This window comes from Anabrus simplex, chromosome 1 (assembly GCF_040414725.1).
Source record: "Anabrus simplex isolate iqAnaSimp1 chromosome 1, ASM4041472v1, whole genome shotgun sequence".
In the NCBI taxonomy this organism is placed as follows: Eukaryota; Metazoa; Arthropoda; class Insecta; order Orthoptera; family Tettigoniidae; genus Anabrus; species Anabrus simplex.
The window spans coordinates 1,037,526,484-1,037,553,621 of NC_090265.1; the positions used below are offsets into that span (position 1 = coordinate 1,037,526,484).

Below are 27,138 nucleotides of genomic sequence, written 5' to 3' on the forward strand. Positions count from 1 at the left end.
TAGCGCAACAGCAAATTTTTTTTTTCTCTGGACACTGTCTGCTTCGATGTCCATCGCACAGTTCTAAGTACGGCAGATCCGACCGGCAAGGATTTCAAACTAGTTTGAAAGGCCAGCGGATGAGACTTGGCCTGCCGAGAACACACAAATCATCCCATTAACGGGAAGGTCTGGAATGTTGACAGATTATGTTGCACAATACGACAGGCTGGGTGTCACAGTTGGTGGTGAGCAGCAGGCCGGGTCTGTGAAGGTCACGCCTGGCAGGCTGTCTGTCGGATCTGGCCGCAAAGGCGAGGCCTGCCAAAAAATCTTTCCGTGTATGGCCAGCTAATGAGTGTTGATATCTGCCTTTCTAATGAAGCTGGGAAGCAGAAATGAGCTTGTGAGGGGCTGAGAAAAAATTGATATAGAACAGTTGTAATTGATGAAGGGAGAGCTGGTCATGCTCCTAAGGACTCAGCAGGCTGGGGGCTATGGGTTCGGATTTTTGGGAGCTTCATCTTAAAATAATAAGATTACACACTCACACTCTTCCCTTCACCTGTATTGAATAGAAAGACACACATTACATATTTACACATATACAATTAAGAAACATGAAACTCTTTGTACAGATACACTTTTAGCTCTTGGTTAGGTAGGCTAGTCCTTCTCAAAGTCTTTAACTAACCAGTTACATTGCATTCTATAATACAATAAGATCGTACCATACAAACTTGGTAGTTACTTAGCTTTTGATTGAAGATTTCTTCAATCTTCAACATCGTCTTCTCTCTTGAATTCTTCTCTGCGCCCGCGATACCGTTGTTGCACTGAATGATGCGATGTTTAGCTTACGCAGATGGGTAGCTCTGGGATTCGAACACAACACCTTCAGACTCTTTCGTTGACCAGAGTAGTCTTCCTGCTAACAGTTCTGATTACAAGGTTATGTTTACTAATAGGATGGGCTCACTAAGACACTCGGCTTTCCTGTCAAACAGTTCGATGTTCGTGTTGCTGCAACTTAAGTCTTTGAACTAGCAACCTGCTAATTATGCTGTACACAGTGTTTCCCTCACTGCCTCGCATAATTCAACACAGTTTCTAGACTGTTTGCTAAGCCACATTTAACTAGATCTGTGGCTCACTGCTACGTACATTACCTACAAGTTCCGCACTGTTCTGACTCACAGCCACATACACATTATTTGTTCTGAAGCTAGAGGCAGTTTCTCTCCCTCATGGCGTTCAGCCATAAACACAAGTAGCTATCAAGGGCTCCCTCTGTGATGCACAGCCACATACATGTTGTTAACACGGCAGTCGGTTAGAATTTCCCTCGTGGTGCTCAGTCACACACGTTGCTATCACGGTTGTCGGCCAGATTCTCCTCGATCTCTGAAGTATCATTCCCTATATCTTACGTTCGATGTTTCTCGAATCTTTTCTCTCTCTACTCCCGTGGAATGAGACTTTATTAAGTCTGATTTGGTTCACGAGTTCCTCCCACTAACTATTATTTATTTTATTTTAAGTTGCTTTACGTCGCACCGACACAGATGGGTCTTATGGCGACAATGGGACAGGAAAGGCCTAGGAGTTAGAAGGAAGCGGCCGTGGCCTTAATTAAGGTACAGCCCCAGCATTTGCCTGGTGTGAAAATGGGAAACCACGGAAAACCATTTTCAGGGCTGCCAACAGTGGGGTTCGAACCTACTATCTCCCGAATACTGGATACTGACCGCACTTAAGCGACTGCAGCTATCGAGCTCGGTCTCCCACTAACTAAAGGGGTGTGTCATATAATTCACTCGAACAATTTTGCTTCTCGCTGCATCAACAATCTATGCGATAGTTGCTTCTAGAAACATTTACAGAACTTATTTTGCGTTCTCTGATTTTCACTGACGTGGTGTAGCTGACTATTGCACAATGTTACACATGAGCTTACTTCATGGTACACCAACTTGCTTCAAGTAAAATCTTGTATGAAGTCTTATGCTTTGAATACCTATAACTCTCTTTCACTTAATAAAATTATCATCCAATATTTGAAACACTATTACTCCTTGCCACTGTTGCATGATCATGAAAACTCTAGATCAGTACTCAATATCCTTAGTCTCGGAGGTTGCGGATTCGAGACTCGCTCGAGTCTGCTCGGCACGTGAGACATGAAAGGGGCGCGCCGCGACACGCGGTCGTGACAAGCTTATCGTTGAATGTTTTTGTGTTTATGATTAAGATAAAGGTAACTGGCAAACGAGACCAAGAGTTCCTTTACCAGGAAAATAGTGTAGACAATGGTAAAACATTAACAACAGTTAATGAAAAATTAAGTAAAACAACGAAAACATGACTAAAACCATTAAAAATACCCTAAGAATGGAAGTATACTACTTGTATAATTTTAAACTTGAGTATTGTTCTTGTAATTAATATTGCCTAGCTTCAATCAAGGAATTTAAAATTTATGTAAGGCCAAGAATAGTAATAATAATACTGTTATTTATATCTAGATTGAGGCTATTGTACCAACAAGCTAGAAGGGCATTAAAAACCTACAACCTGTTTTCCAGTCAGTGACCAGGTCAGGGATGAAATGAATGAAGCCCCCATCTTGCGGCATTATTGGAGACTGTTGCTACAATGAAAGATGACAGGGAAAACTTGAGTACTCGGAGAAAAACCTGTCCCGCCTCCGCTTTGTCCAGCACAAATCTCACATGGAGTGACCGGGATTTGAACCGTGGAACCCAGCGCTGAGAGGCCGACGCGCTGCCGTCTGAGCCATAGAGGCTTTAGAAGGGCATTATCACCTGCATATTTGATCTCTGTTAAGTCTTCAGCCTGGAGGATGGCTGGATCCTGATATAGCACCATCAAAGGCTATGCAGCTATAGGGAAACCACAGAAACCAGTGGCAGCACCATTATATGGTGTACAAATGATGAGGAGTGAGGTTATGTGCTGTTGCTTTCCTCACTGGACCAATGAAGTGCTGTTGCAGCACGATAGACGACCCTATGAGTAGCACCATTCATAACATCCAGATGCACTCATTGTGCTCCGAATGTCATTACTCAGTACGGCCTATATACTTCATCAACTTCCATAGTGTCACAGCAACTGAGCAAGTGGCTGAATGGTTTGGGTCACATAGGTATCAGCTTGCATTCGAGAGATAGTGGGTTTGAACCCTATTGTCAGCAGCCATGAAGATGGTTTTCCGTTTTCCCATTTTCACACCAGGCAAAAGCTGGGGTTGTACCTTAATTAAGGCCATGGCAGCTTCCTTCCCACTCTTAACCCCTTCCTATCCCACTGTCGCTATTAGAACTATCTGTGTCCATGCGACGTAAAGCAAATTTTAAACTGCCACAGCCATAAATAAGACTGAGACTGTTGGAAGCTGGCCTCTGTCAAGAGATGAATGCAAAAACACTATCCACCAAGAAATACTAACATGCGGGCATATGTGATAATTATGATGAATTCTTCATTGACCTTCAGATCTATCTACTCTTTGTAAAGCCTCTTTGAATGTTTTGCTTTGTGTGAAATTAAATAATAGTGGGGTGAGAATTCACCCCTATCAAAAGTCCCTCTAGATCTCAATACCTGATGTTCTTATATTTCTATTTTGTACTTTTACTATTTGACTCCAATATAAATCTTAATTATCTGTAAATTGATACTATGTACTGTAAATCTCTTGAAGTGTTTCTAACAGTCCACTTTAATTGGATGAAATTATGATGGCTACTTGCTTGTCTAAGATGTCACTGCTGTACTTTTTTTTTTTTTCCCCTGAAAATGTCCAGAATGTATTTGAAAATCATTTCTTAATTGGCAGAAATTGCAGAATCCTACATTTTTTCATGCAGTTTGAGACCAACTTAATCTGTTTCAAGAATTTTCCCTTTACCTTGTCATTTTTAGATATTGACCGCTGCAGCTGCTATTACTAATTTATTGCTGGCATCACATTTATTTGCTTCTCTATAATCATAAACCTCCTTACATTCCCATAGCTTACCAGTAACCATTTGAAGGATTTCTCATGTTGATGAATTCTGTCTTATTGTTTGTGCAGGTTTGACCATGTTACCTCAGGGTCACATCATATGCAGGGAAGTTGACTTGGGGAAACCACAGGCTTATATCCTATCCCTGCATGGTGAGGACAGTCAAAAACACATATCTGTGTGCATTACTAATTTTGATGATGTTTTTGTTGCACAACTTAAGATGGAGAAGTTGACTGAAATTAAGGACAGACTTAAAATGGACGATGAATTAAAGGTTATAAATGTATTTAAGTAAGTATTAAATATGAATGTTGTTTAGTATTTATTCTTGATATCTGCATTTGGTACATTTTCATTTTTTAATTGAATTTTAGGACTTGTATTAGGCAGAATAAACTGGAATATAAGGAAGAAGAACACGAGGTTACATTCTCTTTGTGTCAAGATGATAGACTGTACAGGATGCCTGTATTGCTCCAGAAGTTAGCTCTAGAGGAGAGAGATGTTCATCTGAAGCCATTACTGTACCGGCTAACTAATCAAGTCAGTCGACATGAGGTCTGTAAAATAAAGAAACTGCCTGTAAAAGGGGCATTTCTTGGTTATGCGATACCTATACACATTAAATACTAAAGGATGTTTTATGTTCTGTAGTATGTAATGTTGACTGTCTTCATGTTAGGACTGATGCTTCAGCTGATTGTTTTGATGTTGTATTTAACAGTGTTTTGAGAAAAGTGTCCCCTGCTGCTACTACTAATGGGTTGCCCACATCACATTTATGTGCTAATTCATGTCCATAAATTGTAAAGTGTATGTAAGGAAAGTCAGTACGGCAGCAAGTGAAGTATTAGGAATAGAAGACAGTGCAAGTTTTTCTTGCAAGTTCAGTGTACCGTTAAAAATATGAATTTTACAAGATGGTGATGGTGGTGATTATTGTTTTAAGAGGAAGTACAACTAGGCAACCATCCTCTTTATAACACTAATCAGAGGGGAAAAAATGGAAGGGATCCGACACTTCGAAAAATGAAGATATCGACCAAAGTAAGACAAGGGCCACGAAGGGCGTGAAAATGAAAGACTCTCTAGCCCTCGCAAACCTAATAGCGTCGGGGTCGGAAAAGAACAAGAGTTGACCAAGAGAGGTCGGATAGGGTAGATGAAAGTGAGGAGCCTGGCACAAGTAAGAGGAAGCAATGCCAGGACTCAGCTGAGGGCCCCGTGGTCGCCAACCCACGCTCCAAAGTTCAGAGCCCCTGAGGCCCCTTTTAGTCGCCTCTTACGACAGGCAGGGGATACCGTGGGTGTTATTCTACCGCCCCCACCCACAGGGGAAAATTTTACAAGAAACAGAATCCAGTGCAGGTCATATTCCTTATGATATAATTCAAAATGTGTTTCACTGAATTGTGTTGATGAAAATAACAGTTTACTATCATGTAAACATTGTGTGGACTTGGCCACCACATTGTATGCTAGTAGTGCAAGTCACAGAGAATGGGAATGAAGGTGTGATAATTTGGGAGTCGACAATGCAGACAAAGTGGAAATAATCGCAGTCCTACAAAACGATTTGAAAGAAGCACAGTGTGAAATTAAAGGACTAAAATTCCTCAATGACCAACTGAAATAAACAGTCATTGAGATGCAAAGCCAGGTAGAAATTAGGCCTAAGACTGCTGCTAAAATTAGGCCTACAAAATCACTTAAAAACTTACTGGTTCATCCAACTGGAGTGTCTAATGAACTTAGTTAGAAAGTGAGGATCGTGAACTAGAAGAATAATCCAAGCACAGAAGGACAGTTACGGAAGGATGTATAATGAAATTCTACAATCCAGACTGCTCCCATGCAACAAAATTCAGGGCATACCAAGCAAGTTGGCCATGTGGTTAGGGTCACATATCTGTAAGCTTGTGTTCGGGAGATTGTAGGTTCAAATCCCACCGTTGGCAGCCTTGAAGGTGTTTTCCATGGTTTCCCATTTTTATATAAATTATAAACATAAAAGTTTTCTACCTATTCAGTACATAGTTTTACTTACACTGCATGTATTTACATTACATGGGACTAGTTTCAACCCTACTCGGGGTCATCATCAGCCATATTTAAACAATACTCAATATTTGATGAAATCCTAAAACATGTTTCTAATGAGCAGCATGAAACAAATATATAATATAAAATTAACACTATGATGTGTGGTTGAATTAGGCGAAGTGCAATGGTGCTAAAAATGCTGCATGTGAAAGTGAAATATTATGTGTGACAGTAGGTGAGCAATATATAATACAAGTACACATATACATTAAAAATTATATATTTGTTTCATACTGTTCTTACTGCTCATTAGAAACATGTTTTAAGATTTCGTCAAATATTGTGTATTGTTTAAATATTCGCCATACTGGGGGACTGGAATTAAAGGTGGATTGTTAAAAGCAATCAAAAGCATTTATGTTGACAATTGGGCTTTAGTGAGAATTGATGGTAGAATGAGTTCTTGGTTCATAGTGCTTACAGGGGTTAGACAAGGCTGTAATCTTTCACCTTTGCTATTCGTAGTTTACATGGATCATCTGCTGAAAGGTATAAAATGGCAGGGAGGGATTCAGTTAGGTGGAAATGTAGTAAGCAGTCTGGCCTATGCTGACGACTTGGTCTTAATGGCAGATTGTGCCGAAAGCCTACAGTCTAATATCTTGGAACTTGAAAATAGGTGCAATGAGTATGGTATGAAAATTAGCCTCTCGAAGACTAAATTGATGTCAGTAGGTAAGAAATTCAACAGAATTGAATGTCAGACTGGTGATTCAAAGCTAGAACAGGTCGATAATTTCAAGTATTTAGGTTGTGTGTTCTCCCAGGATGGTAATATAGTAAGTGAGATTGAATCAAGGTGTTGTAAAGCTAATGCAGTGAGCTCGCAGTTGCGATCAACAGTATTCTGTAAGAAGGAAGTTTGCTCCCAGACAAAACTATCTTTACATCGGTCTGTTTTCAGACCAACTTTACGGGAGCGAAAGCTGGGTGGACTCAGGATATCTTATTCATAAGTTAGAAGTAACAGACATGAAAGTAGCAAGAATGATTGCTGATACAAACAGGTGGGAACAATGGCAGGAGGGTACTCGGAATGATGAGATAAAGACTAATTTAGGAATGAACTCAATGGATGAAGCTGTACGCATAAACCGGCTTCGTTGGTGGGGTCATGTGAGGCGAATGGAGGAGAATAATGGACTCTGCTGTGGAGGGTAAGAGAAGTAGAGGTAGACCAAGACGACGATGGTTAGACTCAGTTTCTAACGATTTAAAGATAAGAGGTATAGAATTAAATGAGGCCACAACACTAGTTGCAAATCGAGGATTGTGGCAACGTTCAGTAAATTCACAGAGGCTTGTAGACTGAACACTGAAAGGCATAACAGTCTATAATGTATGTATGTATGTATGTATATTTAAATATGGCTGATATGGCCCCGAGTAGGGTTGAAACTAGTCCCATGTAATGTAAATACACGCAGTGTAAATAAAACTATGTATTGAATAGGTGGAAAACTTTTATGTTTATAATTTATATATAATCTCAGTTCAATACGGACCAACAACATGAAAGTTATTCCCATTTTCACACCAGGCAAATGCTGGGGCTGTACCTTAATTAACGCCACGGCCACCACCTTCCCAATACTAGCCCTCCCCCATCCTTCCGTTGCAGAAAACCTTTGATGTATATATGCGATGTTAATCCACTAGCAAAAAAAAAAAATTCAGAGCATCATCAAACAAAATTCTCTAACGAGAGAGGTAGTGAAAGACATTGAAACTTAGACTGGTAAGTTAGGTACAAAAGATGTATTCATTGTTATGGGTTGAACAAATGATATAGGGCAGTCTACTGTTGGATTCAAAAGTTCCGATACCCAATTTTATATTTCTATAAAAAATGAATGGGTGTACCAATCTCAAACTTCATTGCACCAAATTATACATTCATTCCTTCTGCATTTAACATTGGTGTACATTTTTTTTGCCGCGTTCGTTTCTGCAGCTGTTGTAATCAGAACAGAAAAATAAAGTATTGTTTGCCATTCCACAGACAAACCTCGACTTAAAACTATGCAACATCGAAAGGTGGTATCCAAACATGATTCCATTTTTATGTGTTATAGCTTTAAGTGTCCCAAATAAAATTTCTAGCTTACAAGCGTTTATCACTATAGCTTAAAAAGTTGCTATCAATTTATATTGTAATGGGTTTCTCAGTTCTGCAAAGTCAGATTTAGCTGTAGTTAATACCATTATGAGCACTGTAAGTACCATTCTCATACTCAATCAGAAAATGTAAATGCATCCATAGACTTTATACAGATTATTATCTGAGAGGGATATTGCATGAATGCCAGAAACATGGAAAACAGTTAAACTCCACCTGCCTATAGAGTACTGTGTTGCCGCGCTCACGGTAGGCCATGCACTAATAAGTGAGTAAGTGAATGGTGAGCTGCTTCTGTTTTATTTAAATATTATGCTAGTGGTTTAACATCACACTAACACACTGAAGGTTTTCGGCAGTGCAGGATGGGAAAGTAGTAGGCGTGGCCTTAATTATGGTGTGAAAATGGGAAACGATGGAAAAACATCTTTAGGGCTGCCAATGGTGGGATTTGAACCCACAATCTCCTGAATGCAAGCTCACAGCTATGCAACCCTAACTGCATGGCCAACTCGTTCCATGGGCTGCTTATAGTTTAGAAGCATTGTTTCTGCAATGTGCATAATACTTATACGTCTGCTGTTCGTATTTACATAATTTACAAAAAAGTAAACAAGTCATAGATTCATAGTTTAAAAATTTCCTCGTCAGAGATATCAGTTTCTGCTGAATCAGAGCTTGAATCCATGTTCAGTATTCTCTTTAGGACCCTTTTAATGGGTGCAACACCCAGCTAACCTAACCTAGATATGTGCTGGTTACATAATATTAATACATATTTGAGTCGTTGAGTACTCCAAATTAAAATGTAAATACTGTAAAACAGTTTATTTAAATAACATTATTGTCAGCATAATTGCATCAGTTACATCGGAGTTTAAATGTGTAGCTTGACTGTCATGTAGTGTAGTATGCAAGCGGTGTCTGGATTAGCGTGGAGTCGTATGCAAGCACTCGATTCCACAGGACGTCACAAATTCATTGGCATTTTCCCCCTATGGATAGCAGCAGAAGGATAACACCCACGGTATCTCCTGCCTGTCATAAGAGGTACTGACAGGGCCCCCAGGGGCTCTTGGGAGCGTGGGTTGGTAACCACGGAGCCCTTAGCTGAGTCCTCTCATTGCTTCTACTTACTTGTGCCAGGCTCCTCACTTGGTCAACTCTTGTTCTTTCCAGACCCCAACAGTATCAGGTCACGAGGCCTAGGGACTCTTCACTTTAATGCCCTGTGTGGACCTTGTCTTTGTCTGGCCAATACTTTCATTTTTTGAAGTGTCGGACCCTTTCCAATTTTCACTGTGATTAATGTCAATAGAGGATAGTTTTCTTGTTGTAACTCCTTTTAAAACCACTGCCGCCGCCACCACCACCACCACCACCACCACCAAGTGGTAAGCCCCGGAGTTATATGATTATAAACGAGCAGTAGAATACTACAAGTTCAAAATATTCTGTTATGTCTCGTTCGTCATAATAGTTCAATTTTGCAGTTAATATTTACGTTTCTGATATTGTTAATGCCTTGAAAGGAATACATTGAAATTTTACCATATTCCTCTTTTACATAGTATCGCCCACTCAGCTACTCATTCCTGCCACCCGGCTGACGAAAATTTCTGGAAAGAACACTGCATGTTAATTATAATGGTTTCCATTGGAGGAATGTTGTTAGGAAGTTCATTGTTGTTCCAATAATATTTCTGAATTTTCTGGGTGTGTTGAATAAATTCTTTCCATAATGCATGAGTTATCGAGACAGTGCACAGTGAACCTGTACTATACGAGATAGAAAATTTAAAGCAATGTGCACAGCGCCCCATGATATGAGAGAGCAGCTGCAATGTTGCCACTGAGTAGCTTAGCAGTGGGCATTGGACCTCTATTAGTTCGTTAATAAACAAAAATGATACAATAGTGCAGCAGCAGCATGCATAATGTGACTGCTATATTCAGGCAGTCAATCATTACTAAGGCTCGGATGTTTAAGACTAAAAATAGCCCAAATAAGCAAGCAGATATGACCTCAAAAGTGACGAAATATGATGTAAAAATTACAAAGTATGACTCTAAAATGATTAATCTAAATATGGCCATTTTAAAATAAGTTATAAATCAAAACGGCAATTCCTTTGATACATATTTGTTAACTTAATTCTATATTCTTACCTTCATATTAATTTTCTGAATATCATGTTTAGCAGTTATTCACAGTCTATTGTCCTCGATTCACTTATCAAACATTTGTGAATACATACCTACAAAGTACTAAGTTCTCTAAGATTATCAGATCACACAACATTTTAAAAGTCAAAACATGTTTGCACCCTGCATTGGTCGTTTGAAATACAAGAAAACTAGAAATCAATCTGTTTTTTAAAAATATTTTGGAAAGTTTAAGCCCAGATTACATTAATATTACTCAAATGCATTGAAGTTTAAATTGAGCACCACAAAACAAATTAAGTAGATGTCTTTCAATACATTATGGTAGGGCGGCAGGGCATATAGTGCAAACTCACATAACTTTTTCATTCTTCTCCGCCTGTGGAATTGAAGTTATGACAAGATTCATCTTCAAAGCATTAGGCACGAAAGACCTCCGATTATCACGCAACATATTCTTGTACGAAGAGAAGCTCCTTTCTACGTCACAAGGCGTTCTTGAGTACACACTCGTCTTGAAATGTACTGGTACCTTCTCCTCTAAGAACATCATTTATCTTGCATACACAGGGAAAACCATCGTTTTGAACAAGAACATTTTGAAGTTTCCGTTTTACACTGACTCCAACTATTCCATGTGATTGTTGTACTGAAAGGTCAACACTTCTCACAATTTCAATACTTGGATGAATTTCTAAGCTAGCAGCTTCTAAACGAGTAATTGCACTCAATATAATTCCAAAGTTCGACTTAATATATGCCACACTTTCTGACAAACTGTTGGAAAACAATTCCTATGCAATCTTGATAGAACAGGCAGAGTATTCCACTTGTATTAACTACAAATGTGATACGGACAAGTAGTTTTGCGAATGCTAGTTTTCATTTGGTAAGTTGACAATGATTTTGCACAACTACAGCTGTCGCCAAACCGCCGAAATATGACGTTTGTACTAAAATAGCTCAAACTATGACCTTATGACAAAAAATAGCCAAAATGTGCATTTATATGACATAAAAATCACTTAATTGAGACGATAATTACCTGATTTGCACCAAAATCCAATCAGACAAGAAAATAGAGACAAAGAAAAAAATATGACCTTTCCTAAACATCTGAGCCCTAATCATTATTTACCTTATGTCTTGTTCGGAGCTCGTCATTGCGTCGGTAGTGTGGTAGTACATATATCACACCCCAGAATTATATGTAGAAGTTAGAGATATTATTGTCAGTATTCGATTTTTATTATTATTATTATTATTATTATTATTATTATTATTATTTCATTTGTATATTTTGCCATTTATATTGGTAAGCTGGAAGAGATCCACATATGTAGGTATGAGTAATTTGTTTTGCATGAGTGGGAAAAGATTGCTTTAATAACTCTGGTAATTTGAATGAGTCATATGGCTACCCCAGTGTTTGTTGTGATGTACTTGTGTCGGGAAATTCATGAGTCATGTATATATCCCAGCCTGATGAGATGAGCTTGTTGTTGTATTAGGAAAATTTGGTGACTCATGGAATATACCCCAGAGTTTGTTATTGTCTTGGGAGGAAGAAGTAGTTCAGGGCTTGGTCTTGACTTGAGATCACTCATGATTGGCTGGCAAGCACCAATCCAGACGTATCATCTGGGATGTTGATGTCTATAAAGGTTGATCATACGGCGGCAACCTTGAACATTGTAAGGGAGATTGTAAGAGGTGATTGTAAAGGAACGAGAAGGAAGATAACTACAACCAGTGACACTGTATAAGAGAACTACAACTGACGCACTGTACGGGAGGGAATTAGTGCTGATACACGGTACTGGAGTGACACGGCAGCAATGGACTGGACTTCAAACGTTCGTGGAGCGTAGTCTTGTTATGTTCGTGGAAAGTGGCTGATTGTGGAGAGTGCTTGCGCATTAAGTATGGTAGCACTTGTGACGGCCTAGCATTATATGTTGGTGAAAGCTATCTCAGACTTTCCATAAATTTATGTTGAGGATCGACAGACGTGTGTATATATCTTTACAACAAGTGTTAAAATATGTGAACACAGTAGTACAAGGTAGAGTATCTGTGTGATGTGATAACTGCCGATTATGAGAATCGGTAAGTCGAATGAATATAGAGACAGTGAAGGGTATTTATCTTCATACATGTACATTGTTCATCGGACTATCTACAAATGGTAGCTTAGTTCTCGCTTTCGTTTTCCCACGATTTTCATTATTGTTGTTGTTGTTGTTGTACATATGGAGTCTTCCATCAATATTTTATGTGTGTATTATATGTATAATGTTGTATGTTGATGAGGTGCTCATGCACGGAATTTGTTAAGAATATAGTTAGCTATTTTAGAATCAGTGTTATTGATGAACCTAGGTGCAGTTTCTACCTAATTAGTCGTTTTCAGGAGGTTAGGTAAGGCCTGCAGCTGATGTACCAGTACGCAGCATTATGTACACGCCCTGGGATATAAAGTTTATCACGCTCGTATCTAAATTCGAGGGATCCATTCTGGTGAACTCTGGCGCCCATACTACGGACATTTCGATTAATTATGCTTATTAATTTTATTAAGTTTTTGAGTAATTTTATTTATATATTATATTCATGATTTTATTTATTATTGTCATCAAAAAAGTTACAATTGGCTTCCCAACGTGTGGCTGAATGATTGGTACATCTGTTAGGCTTATAAGCGTAGGTGCACTTGTCAGGTGTGGATGGAATTTAACAAACTATGTCAGTGAAGTGTTTTATATGTTTCATGTGTATTTTGGAGTATGAAGAAATGTTGTAGCGAGTCCAGTATTATAAAATTGAGAAGTAGAGAGGTTTTTAAAGTTGCTGGTACTAAGAATCAGGAGAAGAGAAGGCAAAAGAATTCCACCTCATTGAGTTTATCTAATTTAAGTGAGAAAAGCGAAATGGCTGATAGTAGGAAAGTTCAATCGGTAACGATAGGTGAGGAACCGAGTAACCCGTCTCAAACTCAGAATGTAGGGGATCAAGGCGAGGCTTCAATGTTTAATATCCTTAAATCGCTACTTAATGAGTTGAAGGGTGAATTAAATGCTGTTAACAGTAAAATCGATAATAATAATAATGTTGAACTGTCCAGTAAAATCGATAATAAGAGTGTTGTTTCTAATATTAAGAGTGATGAATTGTCCAGTAAAATCGATAATAATAAGGTTGAATTGTCTAGCAAGATTGATAGTCAGAGTAAAGAGTTGAAGAGTGAATTGAGTTTTTTAAGCAATGAAATATACAGTATTAATAGTGAATTAAATTCAGTTAGTACGGAATTGTCCAGTAAGATTGAGAATCAAAGTAAGGAGTTAAATTTAGTGAGTGTTGAATTGTCTAGTAAAATTGATCGTTTAAGTAGTGCTGTGAATGGTAGAATAGATGAATTGAACCAGAAGTTTGACCATCAAAGCAGGGAAATTCAGGAAGTCAATAATAAGGTAGAAGCTCAATGCTTGGAATTGACTGAGAAAATTGAATGCCAATTTAATGTAGTTAGGAAAGAATTTGTTGAAAACAGCAAGGAATGTGATAAGAGAATAAAAATAGTGGAAGATAAAGTCAAAGAAATAGATAGAATTAAAACCAGCCAGAATGTTTTAGCAAAGCGAATAGATGAAAAGACTGAGAAATTGGAGAAAGACCTCGTCAGTAGAAGGAAATGCCAGAATGGTAGTGGAAGAAGGAATTAAATCATGTCATGTGAAATTAAGGCAGGAGATCAGTCAAATCCAAGTAGGTAGCAGTATATGTAATAGGTACGTATCTTGTACGAAGGACTCTGAATTACCCAAATTTAATGGTCGGCAGTTTAATCCAATGGAATTCTTGAAAACGGTGGAGAAACGTTTTTCCAAGAATCTTGACGATGGTTTGATTGATTGGAGTATGGTTGATGAGATGTTGGATATTGCATTTGTTGGAGAAGCGAGATCCTGGTTTCAAGTTTACAGACAGGGTATTTCGAGTTTGGAGGAATTTAGGGAGAAATTTAGTTCTAAATTTTGGAGTGAAGCTATTCAGGGAAGGGAAAGAGATCGCGTGCTATTTGGCAAATATAGACCTCAGGAAGGTGTGTCTATGACAGAATATTTCTTGGCGCATGTTCTGATCAGCCAGAATATTGAAGGTCTAGCATCGGAGAGAGATATAGTCCGCCAGATGTTGAGGCATTTTCCTGAGAAGGTCGGATTAGCTGCATGTATGCAGAATATTGTTACGATTAAGGAATTAGAGCAGCTGTTAGAGAGGTTTGATGCTTTGGAAGGGCAGGGGAGGACTAGGCAAAGTGAAGGTAGGAATTACGGGGATAATGGGAGACAAGGTAATCAGCTAGGGGGAGATAGGAATAATCAGAATTTCAGTCATTCTAGGCAAGGGAATCAGGGTGGTAATTCCGGAAGGGGAAACAGACAGTCTAATCAGGGAGTTAATCACCAGGAATATTTTGGCAGAAGACCTAATCAAGGGGAATCAGAAAGTAGGGGGCGTACAGATCAAAGACCTCCAGATCAAGTGCCGAGACATGATAATGGTGAACAGTCCACGTCAAGTAATTTAAACCGGAATCGGACTTCTTAGTTGGGTCAGATAGGCAGTCCGATACCGAAATTCCTATTCACGTGATGAAACAGGTAAGTTATGATTTAGACGTGAAAGAGGAATTATTGTATGACCCTGTGTTTTGTGTTCAGGGAGATTTTAAGAATAGGGGGCGTGATGAAAGTAAGAAAGATTTGTCGGATGTCTTACTGTGTGCTAGTGGTGATGGTAATAGCGGTGTTGCGATCGATAATCTTGTGGAAGTTTCTGAAATTGAAACTGAAGTTTTTTGTGAAGTTGATGAAGGTTGTTTTGTGAGTGAAGAGTGTTCACGGAGTATACATCATGAGGATGTTTTTGTTGATTTAAGTGTACGTGAGGAGAGTAAAGTGAGGTCCATTATGTGTGAAAATGGTGACTTTGAAATTAATGAAACTTCCGATAAGAGAGTCGAAAGTAGCAGTGTTGTTGGCATGAAAGTGGTGCAAGTAGGAGCTGATATGGAAGGTGGTGAAGATGGATTAATTGTTGGGTCATTAAGTGGTTATGACAGCAATTTCGAAGTGAATTATGGTAAGAATTCCAGTAATAGAGTGAGCGTGTGTGAGAATGGAAGTGTGCGTGAGATGAAAGAAAGTCTATCCAAGCGGGTGTGTAATGTTTTATTTAATACTGAGAGATGTGTGAATGATTTGAATGGCGTGCTGTATGATATCGATGTGGAATGTGTGAAAAAGTATGTGATCTGTTTGCTTGCATTAATTATGGTTTTGTGGAAGAGTAAACATTGTGAGATTCCCACTCATTTCAGAAAGAGGGATTTCCTTTTTATGAATGTTCCGAATGAAAGTTTGTATGATTCTTGTGTGACTGGATGGTATGAATGTTTGTGTGTGAGATAGAGTGGATTCTAGACTTAGTTAGATTTTATTGCGGTACGCATTCCTCGCTTATCGATGCTGATGTTAAGTTTATGTATAGTTTTTTCATTTATATTAGGGTCTGTATACTGTGGACAGTAGAATAGGCAAGTGTGCTTATAGCCTCCTAACCACTGAAACTAAGGTCCTTGGGACATTTAATATCTATAGCCTTCGCAGATATAAGAGATAGGATCTGCACCATGGATGTATATATTATCAATTATATGTATTTGTACAGTAGCAAGAAGGGATTGTGTTCAATGCTATATGAAACAATCAGAGTTGTGTGCATATAGCCAGATTATTATTATTATTATTATTATTATTATTATTATTATTATTGTTTGGACAAATTGTATTTCGCGTGTGCGAATACAATGCAGTAGACGCAATGTATATATCATTATTACAGTAAATTATGTGTTCAGTTATGTCATTATAAGGTTATGTAAGAAGTTCTGTTTTATGGTGAATCATAATTTGTGATATCATTGATTCACCAAGGGGGAGTTCTGTGATAGTACATATATCACACCCCAGAATGATATGTAGAAGTTAGAGATATTATTGTCAGTATTTGATTTTTATTATTATTATTATTATTATTATTATTATTATTATTATTATTATTATTATTTCATTTGTATATTTTGCCATTTATATTGGTAAGCTGGAAGATATCCACATATGTAGGTATGAGTAATTTGTTTTGCACGAGTGGGAAAACATTGCTTTAATAACTCTGGTAATTTGAATGAGTCATATGGCTACCCCAGTGTTTGTTGTGATGTACTTGTGTCGGGAAATTCATGAGTCATGTATATATCCCAGCCTGATGAGATGAGCTTGTTGTTGTATTAGGAAAATTTGGTGACTCATGGAATATACCCCAGAGTTTGTTATTGTCTTGGGAGGAAGAAGTAGTTCAGGGCTTGGTCTTGACTTGAGATCACTCATGATTGGCTGGCAAGCACCAATCCAGACGTATCATCTGGGATGTTGATGTCTATAAAGGTTGATCATACGGCGGCAACCTTGAACATTGTAAGGGAGATTGTAAGAGGTGATTGTAAAGAAACGAGAAGGAAGATAACTACAACCAGTGACACTGTATAAGAGAACTACAACTGACGCACTGTACGGGAAGGAAGTAGTGCTGATACACGGTACTGGAGTGACACGGCAGCAATGGACTGGACTTCAAACGTTCGTGGAGCGTAGTCTTGTTATGTTCGTGGAAAGTGGCTGATTGTGGAGAGTGCTTGCGCATTAAGTATGGTAGCACTTGTGGCGGCCTAGCATTATATGTTGGTGAAAGCTATCTCAGACTTTCCATAAATTTATGTTGAGGATCGACAGACGTGTGTGTATATATCTTTACAACAAGTGTTAAAATATGTGAACACAGTAGTACAAGGTAGAGTATCTGTGTGATGTGATAACTGCCGATTATGAGAATCGGTAAGTCGAATGAATATAGAGACAGTGAAGGCTATTTATCTTCATACATGTACATTGTTCATCGGACTATCTACAAATGGTAGCTTAGTTCTCGCTTTCGTTTTCCCACGATTTTCATTATTGTTGTTGTTGTTGTTGTACATATGGAGTCTTCCAGCAATATTTTATGTGTGTATTATATGTATAATGTTGTATGTTGATGAGGTGCTCATGCACGGAATTTGTTAAGAATATAGTTAGCTATTTTAGAATCAGTGTTATTGATGAACCTAGGTGCAGTTTCTACCTAATTAGTCGTTTTCAGGAGGTTAGGTAAGGCCTGCAGCTGATGTACCAGTACGCAGCATTATGTACACGCCCTGGGATATAAAGTTTATCATGCTCTTATCTAAATTCGAGGGATCCATTCTGGTGAACTCTGGCGCCCATACTACGGACATTTCGGTTAATTATGCTTATTATATTAAGTTTTTGAGTAATTTTATTTATATATTATATTAATGATTTTATTTATTATTGTCATCAAAAAAGTTACAGTAGATATTCTGCACGCATGTGATTTATAATGGAACTGCTGAGACTTCCTCATCTTCTCCCTCCCCTTTACTTCCAATATCGCCTAAACCTGACTTAATACCAATATAATGGTCCGTTATTGGACATTATAAATTTTCCAGCTAACTCATTCTTGGTTGCCTGCGTTTCGCCCTCGTGTGCTAAGTTAGGCTCGTCAGTTGGGACTTAGCACACCACCCAAGACACAAGGCTAGTGCATACTGTGGAGGCCACTGCATAGGCTATTTGAAGCCACCAGCAGTGCCAATGCACTATGAGAGCTAAGTCTCATTTACAAAAATAGATGCCTGGCTGGCCATCAAATGATGCAGATGTTGATTCCCATAGGGAACCTAAAATATTTGTCCTGAATGAGTAAATTTATAATACCAATACAATGGTCCATTATTGGACATTATAAATTTTCCAGCTAACTCATTCTTGGTTGCCTGCGTTTCGCCCTCGTGTGCTAAGTTAGGTATTGCAAGCTGTCCACTTCATGGCCGTATCGATGAGTTTAATCAACAAATTAATCTAAAAAGCCACCTAATCGATACTTTATTTCTTTTGCCTTTGGCAAACTTAAAAATACATTAACAAACACAGTACATGTTTCGACCACTTAGTGGTCATCTTCAGCTGTATATAAAAAATCTTAGATGATAACATTTAAAAGCAAGCACATTGGATCTTATAGCTATATCCCATGGGAATCCAAAAACTATTGTTCTAGATGCTTTAAATGAATTGGAAGATGGGGGGGGGGGGGGGTAAGGAAATTTATGTGAATGATACTTAAATTACAGTATCGTTTACAATTGTGTTTAAAAAACTTAAATGATGAAAAACATATTTAAAATATTTAAAAGCGTCTATGGTAAAATTCTTTTTGATAAAATTAGGTGGCGTGATTAAAAGTTCGTGTTTGTAACAATCTTCAGGCATTTGTGAGAAAATAATAACTTAATTAAAATTCGCGTCTTGGTCCTGTTAAACACTTTGTTTTTAATAAACACACTTAAAATATTCTAAAGTGTCTATGGTAAGGCACTTTTTAAAAAACACTTGTGCTTGAATGAAAGTTTATGTCAGATGCACCAGTCTTCAGGTATTTATTGTTTATATTTGATAACTTTCTTGAGTGATATTCTTGTGATTAAAAGGCCGTGTTGACTGTTTAACTTCCGAGAATTGCTCTCCGGAATGTGATAAAAGAATTTGTGTTAGTCGTTTAACTTGTTAAAACCCTGTGGTGGCTTCTGTTATACAAAATGGCGATCTGATTTGGGCAGCTTGCCTCGCGATCTTATCTGGCAAATGTTTAATCCGCGTTGCCTTGGAGAACTGCCTTCGTGCATGACCTAGTGTGATCGCTGTATCTTTACAACAAGTGTTAAAATATGTGAACACAGTAGTACAAGGTACAGTATCTGTGTGATGTGATAACTGCCGATTATGAGAATCGGTAAGTCGAATTAATATAGAGACAGTGAAGGGTATTTATCTTCATACATGTACATTGTTCATCGGACTATCTACAAATGGTAGCTTAGTTCTCGCTTTCGTTTTCCCACGATCGCTATCACACTAGGTCGTGCACGAAGGCAGTTCTCCAAGGCAACGCGGATTAAACATTTGCCAGATAAGATCGCGAGGCAAGCTGCCCAAATCAGATCGCCATTTTGTATAACAGAAGCCACCACAGGGTTTTAACAAGTTAAACGACTAACACAAATTCTTTTATCACATTCTGGAGAGCAATTCTCGGAAGTTAAACAGTCAACACGGCCTTTTAACCACAAGAATATCACTCAAGAAAGTTATCAAATATAAACAATAAATACCTGAAGACTGGTGCATCTGACATAAACTTTCATTCAAGCACAAGTGTTTTTTAATAAGTGCCTTACCATAGACACTTTAGAATATTTTAAGTGTGTTTATTAAAAACAAAGTGTTTAACAGGACCAAGACGCGAATTTTAATTAAGTTATTATTTTCTCACAAATGCTTGAAGATTGTTACCAACACGAACTTTTAATCACGCCACCTAATTTTATCAAAAAGAATTTTACCATAGACGCTTTTAAATATTTTAAATTTTTTCATCATTTAAGTTTTTTAAACACAATTGTAAACGATACTGTAATTTAAGTATCATTCGCATAAATTTCCTTACCCCCAACCCCCCCCCCCCCCCATCTTCCAATTCATTTAAAGCATCTAGAACAATAGTTTTTGGATTCCCATGGGATATAGTTATAAGATCCAATGTGCTTGCTTTTAAATGTTATCATCTAAGATTTTTTATATACAGCTGAAGATGACCACTAAGTGGTCGAAACATGTACTGTGTTTGTTGATGTATTTTTAAGTTTGCCAAAGGCAAAAGAAATAAAGTATCGATTAGGTGGCTTTTTAGATTAATTTGTTGATTTGCTAAGTTAGGCTCGTCAGTTGGGACTTAGCACACCACCCAAGACGCAAGGCTAGTGCATACTGTGGAGGCCACTGCATAGGCTATTTGAAGCCACCAGCAGTGCCAATGCACTATGAGAGCTAAGTCTCATTTACAAAAATAGATGCCTGCCTGGCCATCAAATGATGCAGATGTTGATTCCCATAGGAAACCTAAAATATTTGTCCTGAATGAGTAAATTTGTAATACCAATATAATGGTCCGATAGGCAGGCATCTATTTTTGTAAATGAGACTTAGCTCTCATAGTGCATTGGCACTGCTGGTGGCTTCAAATAGCCTATGCAGTGGCCTCCACAGTATGCACTAGCCTTGCGTCTTGGGTGGTGTGCTAAGTCCCAACTGATGAGCCTAACTTAGCACACGAGGGCGAAACGCAGGCAACCAAGAATGAGTTAGCTGGAAAATTTATAATGTCCAATAATGGACCATTATATTGGTATTATAAATTTACTCATTCAGGACAAATATTTTAGGTTCCCTATGGGAATCAACATCTGCATCATAAACCTGACTTGTCACTGTCATCCCTCAGATTAGCAATAAATGGCTACAAAGTCTCATCTCGGATGATTTCCTTTCGGAAATCCTCCTCTTACAATTGATCTGCATGTCGAACATGGGTAATCCAGTCTTCCTTTGTCACTTTATCAGTTGCATCATGCATGAATTTTTCAATGGCTGCCAGTCGAAAGGTAGAATTATATTCGGCAACTTCATCTTTTCACTTTAGCCCATGTAAATTAAATAGAATTGTACTGACAGTGCTAGGGAGTTAGTTGAATATTATGATGGCCCATCTCTTCTCTTTGATCAAGTTTTAAACTTTGCCTGCTGTTTTAAAAGGTGCGACGTGCAGAAGTAATTCCAATTTTGTTTCAGTAGGGTGAAATTCAATATTTATTTCCTGCAACCAGTTTTCAATATCTCTTTTTTTTTATCAGTGATGTAGTGTTGAGTGATTCAGAAACCTGTTTTGAAACTAGTCTTTGAATTTTTTAAATTCGTTTCGGATTGGTAAGCTGAATCACACAAGTGTGGTTGTGAACGAAATATCCACTTACTCTCCTTAATGAAACCTGTCTTTGCTGAACCTGCACGACACACAATAAGTCTACTACCTTGGAGGAACTTTCAGACCTCCCTTTCCTGATGATTCCTGCCAAAATATATATTTTTTGTATGGTTCTGGTTAACTCGTGTTTCATCCAGATAAAATTCAGTAGACTCTCGGCTGCCCATCTCGTGACTATCCAGCCTACTTAGTACTGTAATACAGTACAATACTTTTCCAAATCTGTAGCAAGCGGGCTCCTGCTAGAACCGTACGTGGTCTTTCAAATTGTTTTATGCATATCTTGTGCTTCAGGCACATGTGGAGTCACAATAAATTATAAGGTACAGTACAGCATTGTTAATATATGTGTATTGAATAAATTATCGGAAAAAAACTCTTGAACAAACGAGACACGGAAGCATCTTTCAGCGGCCACCAACAACAACGAACAAACAAAGAAAACAGCTCTGTTGGCAACTCTGTGTTCTTTGTTTCGTTAGTTGTTTATCGGATGTCCAAAGTGCGTACATTGGTAAATTGTTGTTTTGTGTGCTCCATTGTGTTTTAATTGTAGATTGCAAAATGGGTTATAAACGAAAAAAGGTTGTAGTGCCTATGGATGAGGCAACTAGATTCCGGGGTAACAGCCAAAACTATTGCTTTGGAGTTAGGGATAGGAAAAAGTACAGTTGGAGACTAGAGAATAATCAAGCAGAAATTGAAAAGTCATCTGCTGCCCAGGGTACTGGAAGTGGAATGAAAGTAAGAAAAATGATGTTGAAAGGTAAGTATAAAGAAGTTGAAGAAGCATTATTTTTGTGGCATGAACACTTAAGAGGAAAAGGTTTGCCCATTACTGAGCCGATATTGCAGGAAAAAGCATTGCAATTTCAGCGACAAATAGAAGGAGAAGATTCAGAATTTACTGTCACTGATGGATGGTTGGATCGGTGGAAAAATATGATTCCGTATTCGCCAGATTACCATTAGTGGAGAGGTTTTATCCGCTGACAGTGAGGCTGTGTCACTGTTTAAAGACTATCTTTCGAACTTGACGAAGAGGGAATTTCTGGGGAACAGTTGTACAACTGTGAGGAGAGTAGTTTAAATTACAAGATGCTTCCTATGAAAACGTTTGGTTCCAAAAAAAAAAAAGTTTTGGCACTCGGATACAAGAAAATTCAGTAAAGAGTCACCATCTTGGCTTGCAGTAATGCTACTGACAACGACAAGCTTACACTAATAGGAAAATCACGGAAACCTTGAGCTTTCAAAACCTGAAAAATCAGGAATCACTGCCCCTATATTGCACACATCAAAAGAAAGCATGGATGAATTCAGAAATCTTTAAAACTTGGTTCCAAAATTAATTGGTACCAGCTGTAAAGAAAAATCTCAAAGACAACGATTTGCTGAGAAAAGCTGTGCTGCTTCTTGATTACGCGCCTTTGCATCCTGCCAGTGACTAACTCGCAGTTGGAGATATCAAAGCATTATTTTTACCACCAAATGTGACTGCTCTTTGTCAGCCAGTGGACCAGGGCATCCTTGAAATGCTAAAGAAAAAGTATCACCAGCGTCTTCTCAGTTTGTTGAAATCAGCAGTTGATAATAGTGAAGACTGTGTAACCATTCTGAAGAGGATTGACTTATTAGATTTCATAACGTAGTTGGCCAAACTGTGGCAAGAGATTCTGAACATATCACTTGTAAGGTCTTGGAAAAGTCTTTTGAACCATGAACGTCCATGTGTGAAACCAAAGTCAAAAATTGAAACGATGATCTTCATTCATTGCTAAAAAATGTACCGGGCTGTGAGGATGACGCTGCAGAGGACATCACAGAATGGATGGCAAATGATGATGTTGATCAATTAACTGACAACGATATTGTGGAAATGGTGACGCAGGGATAAGTAACAGAAGAGGAGGAGGCAAGCTTAGATGACAGGCAAAATCTCATACCACATTCAGAAGGGTTCAAGATGATTGAGGCAGCACTGCAGTACTTTAGTGAGCAAGAGGAAGCAATGCCAGCTGATATCATCTCCTTGCGTAAGTGGAGGGATACTGCATCACGGAAGAGGGCTGAAGCGGGGAAGCAGTTATCTATCAAAGACTATTTTAAAACCTCAAACCTGTAAGTTTTGACCTATGTGTTAGGCCTGCCTTTTCACTTGTGTGTAATGAATATGTCCGCCAGAGGTCGCTAGGATGAAAGTTTTATATTTCCTGTAATAATTTTTAAATATGCAGTACAGTACGGGCATACATAACAAAGACTTATAACTAGCAGGTACCATGTAAGTCAGAAAATATTAATAAAATCGGCTTTTAATATAAAACAGTATTTTAATAGTACGGCTGGGTTCGGAAGAGAGTATTTATAGAACTCTAGCCTATCCGGCATTTTGGTTATACGGCCACATTAGGCCTGATAGCTAAGAGTCTACTGTATTAGGCATGTATCTCCTGATAATCTCAAATTATGTACTGCCTTCAAGTACTTAATTCATGGCAGCAGCTATATCCACACGTTCCGTGTGGTATTTCCAACCATTATTTGGCTTCTTGTACTTAAACCTGATTGATTTTAGCAGTGAATAAATAAGAAGACACTGAGCCTGTGTAGTAAATTTTTGCTCCATTTCCGAAGTAAGCTTCTTTGCTGTAAGAAATTCCCCTTTATCATAATATGAAAAAAAATGTCCTACGCAAAACATCCTTTCCAAAATCATATAGATTAGTGACACGCTTCTGCATGATATGTTTCTTTCCAAGGGACCTGAATACGGGAGTAAATCTCTGTTAGTGCAACTCTTTTGTCTGAGCACAAATTCTTGTCACTGTGTGCAAACTCCCATTTCCACAAGCTGGAACGTTCCATTCTTGTGCTTTTGCTCTCTCTGATTCAGACAGTAATTTCTTAAAGAACGTGTAGACACTGGAAATAATGTTTCTTGTCTGTCCATGGGGACACGTACGTCTTTAAACCACTCTTTCACCTGTGTCACTCATATTAGGTTCATTACCAGCCATCATTGGTTTATTACTAAAAATATTTCCATGATACATACTTGTATTAAATAATAGTAATAATATTTCCTATATCACAATTCAAAAGCACTGCACAATAACATAAAGGCTGCACACTCTGCTGTAAAAGGATATTTCCTTGAGGTGCATGCTCCCAGATAAAGCAGAGGAAAGAAAATAGAAGGGACATATTACAGTGTATTTTCTTTAAAAGCAACCTTTGAAAGCAAAATTAAAATACATCATAACTTGCCAACCACTTGACTTAGAGATCTGGTTCTTGGATGGTCATGTTCAGAATAAAGTTACCTATCTTTGAACATCGTAACATTTTCCAGGCATAGATGATTAACGAAATTGTGTTCTCACAGCATGTCCACTTGTTACTCTATACTAGGCAACACAGGACAATGGGGGAAACTCCTGATTGGCTGATTCATTTCTTGTAGCTACGCTGGAAGTTCCTTTAAATTTTGTGTCTCGTATAGTCGGCAGATTGCACGCGACCTCGCCAGGGTGTGGTAAGTCTGTGTGTCTGTTGAGCATACCAGAACTGGAAAGGGAATTCTCAAAGAACACTTCTTTGGGAATGCAATTGCAAAAATAATCATCATGCAATAAAATAAAGAAAATGTTATTTACAATCAGAGTATTGAAAGAAAATCATCAACTGCTGCTAATTAAACAGAATATGAAATAAATCACCTAACTTAATCATAAGCTCTGATGGAAAAAGCAATCCATTCAAGAGAATTGTGTAATTCCACTAAATTAACATCGCTTCTCTCCAGTATCTTTGAATTCTTTTACAATACTCATTCGCCATAATTGACATTAATCGGTTAGGAAAGTTGTCGTACAAATTTGACGTAAACAAATCTTTCCATTGTTCCTTTTAAGTTAGTGTTGGATTTAGCATGCAAAAATCCCATTTGTCTTAATTCTTAAACATATGCCCACGGGCTTAACTATGAACTAACCGAGTGAATTGGTTGTGCAGTTAGGGATGTGCAGCTGTGAGCTTGCATTCGGGAGACAGCGAGTTTGAACCTCACTGTTGGCAACTCTGATGATGGTTTTCCGTGGTTTCCCATTTTTCACACCAGATGCTGGGGCTGTACCTTGATTAAGGCTAAGGTCACTTCCTTCCCACTCCTAGCTGTTTCATATCCCATCGTTGCCATACGATCTATCTGTGTCAGTACAACGTAATGCAAATTGTAATAAAAAATAAAACCATGAACTGACATCTTAAAAGAAGATTGAACTTGCTTGAAACACTCTTTGAATAATTATTAATTCACTCGTACTCTCAATACTGGCATGTCAAATACAACAGGTTTTAAATTACAGTACATGTTATTGACTTTGAACTTGTCATTTATCTCTAACATCGTTATTTAATTCAAACTTTAATTAATTTGAACATTCTTTAATTCTGATCTTGCCTTTATGCATGCAATATTCCATACTGTAAAATAACTTGCAAATAATCTAGAATTATCACAACGATGGGCTGAAAAATAATCATGCACAGAATAACATAGTTCACTACAAATCCAATCACCAAGGATCCCTGTTATTTAAATCCTGGTTTATGTCATGCAAAATACAGCTACTATTGTATTACTGATTATTACAGTATATAAGGGACATCATGACGGGGCACGTCAAAACCAAAGACTCTAGAATATACACGTTAAATAATCCTACTCACTCCTATATTAATTGTGACTGGTATCAGATGTGTAACTTGCTTGAACTAGTGATGGGACATTCGATTCATTTTACTGAATCGATTCATTTGATTCCGTTCACGTTACTGAATCGATACAGTGATCCGATTCACGGCTCATTGGTCACCGCTCCTACTGCATCTGTGTAGTATGTGCTGGTAAGACAGCAGCAACAGCATTCAGTGCTCGCAGCTGCCATCTGGTCTTCATACTATGAACTCCTTTCTTAGAAAAAATGCTAGTTACTCTAATACATCAAAGGTTTCCGGCGACGCAGGGTGGAGAAAGGTTAGGATTAGGAAGGTAGCAGCCATGGCCTAAATTAAGGTACAGTCCCAGCATTTCCTGGTGTGAAAATGGGGAAACTACGGAAAACCATCTTAATGGCTGCCAACGAACCGCACAACAACTCGCTCAGTCATTTTTGAAAATATGTCTTTTTCTATCAGCTGAGGATTTTTTTAAATCGTCATATTTTGTATAGGCTACCCGAGATGTACAGTAGCCCGCTGGTTTTCTGATTCAACATACTGTTATTGCGTCTGTCCACATATGATTGAAGTCTTGTGCAACGATGTGACATATGACCTGAGAGAATACTGAGCCGTTCTTCCCAATATAAAACAGGTACTTTTGAGTGGTCATGAGCATGACTCATAGTCATAGGGCAGGATAGAGTCAAGTTTAATTGTCAAAAGTCAGCTAAGTTATAATACTAAGATTCATTAAACTAATAAATAGTATAACCTAATAACCTACCTACTTACTAGCTACTTCAGAATTATGTTGTGACTAGCCTTTTAACACTGCAAATAAATCCATCTATTATTTAAACCTCCCTGTAAGAAGAGGACAGTGAATGCAAATGGGTATTATTTTCAAATGAGCTGAGCTCGAGAGTCCATTATAGCATA

The 27,138-nt window shown here is 38.1% G+C and overlaps 1 protein-coding gene across 4 annotated transcripts in view; it reads left to right on the top strand.

Annotated features, from left to right (window-relative positions):
- LOC136857930 (uncharacterized) overlaps nucleotides 1-27,138 on the top strand; it is a 93,096-nt gene that overhangs the window by 21,991 nt on the left and 43,967 nt on the right. For all 4 annotated transcript variants that reach the window (XM_067137030.2, XM_068225348.1, XM_067137029.2 and 1 more), the window contains exons 2-3: nucleotides 4,082-4,307; nucleotides 4,391-4,574. In XM_067137030.2, coding sequence (XP_066993131.2) covers nucleotides 4,082-4,307; nucleotides 4,391-4,574 — 410 coding nt within the window. The remainder of the gene's footprint in view (nucleotides 1-4,081; nucleotides 4,308-4,390; nucleotides 4,575-27,138) is intronic.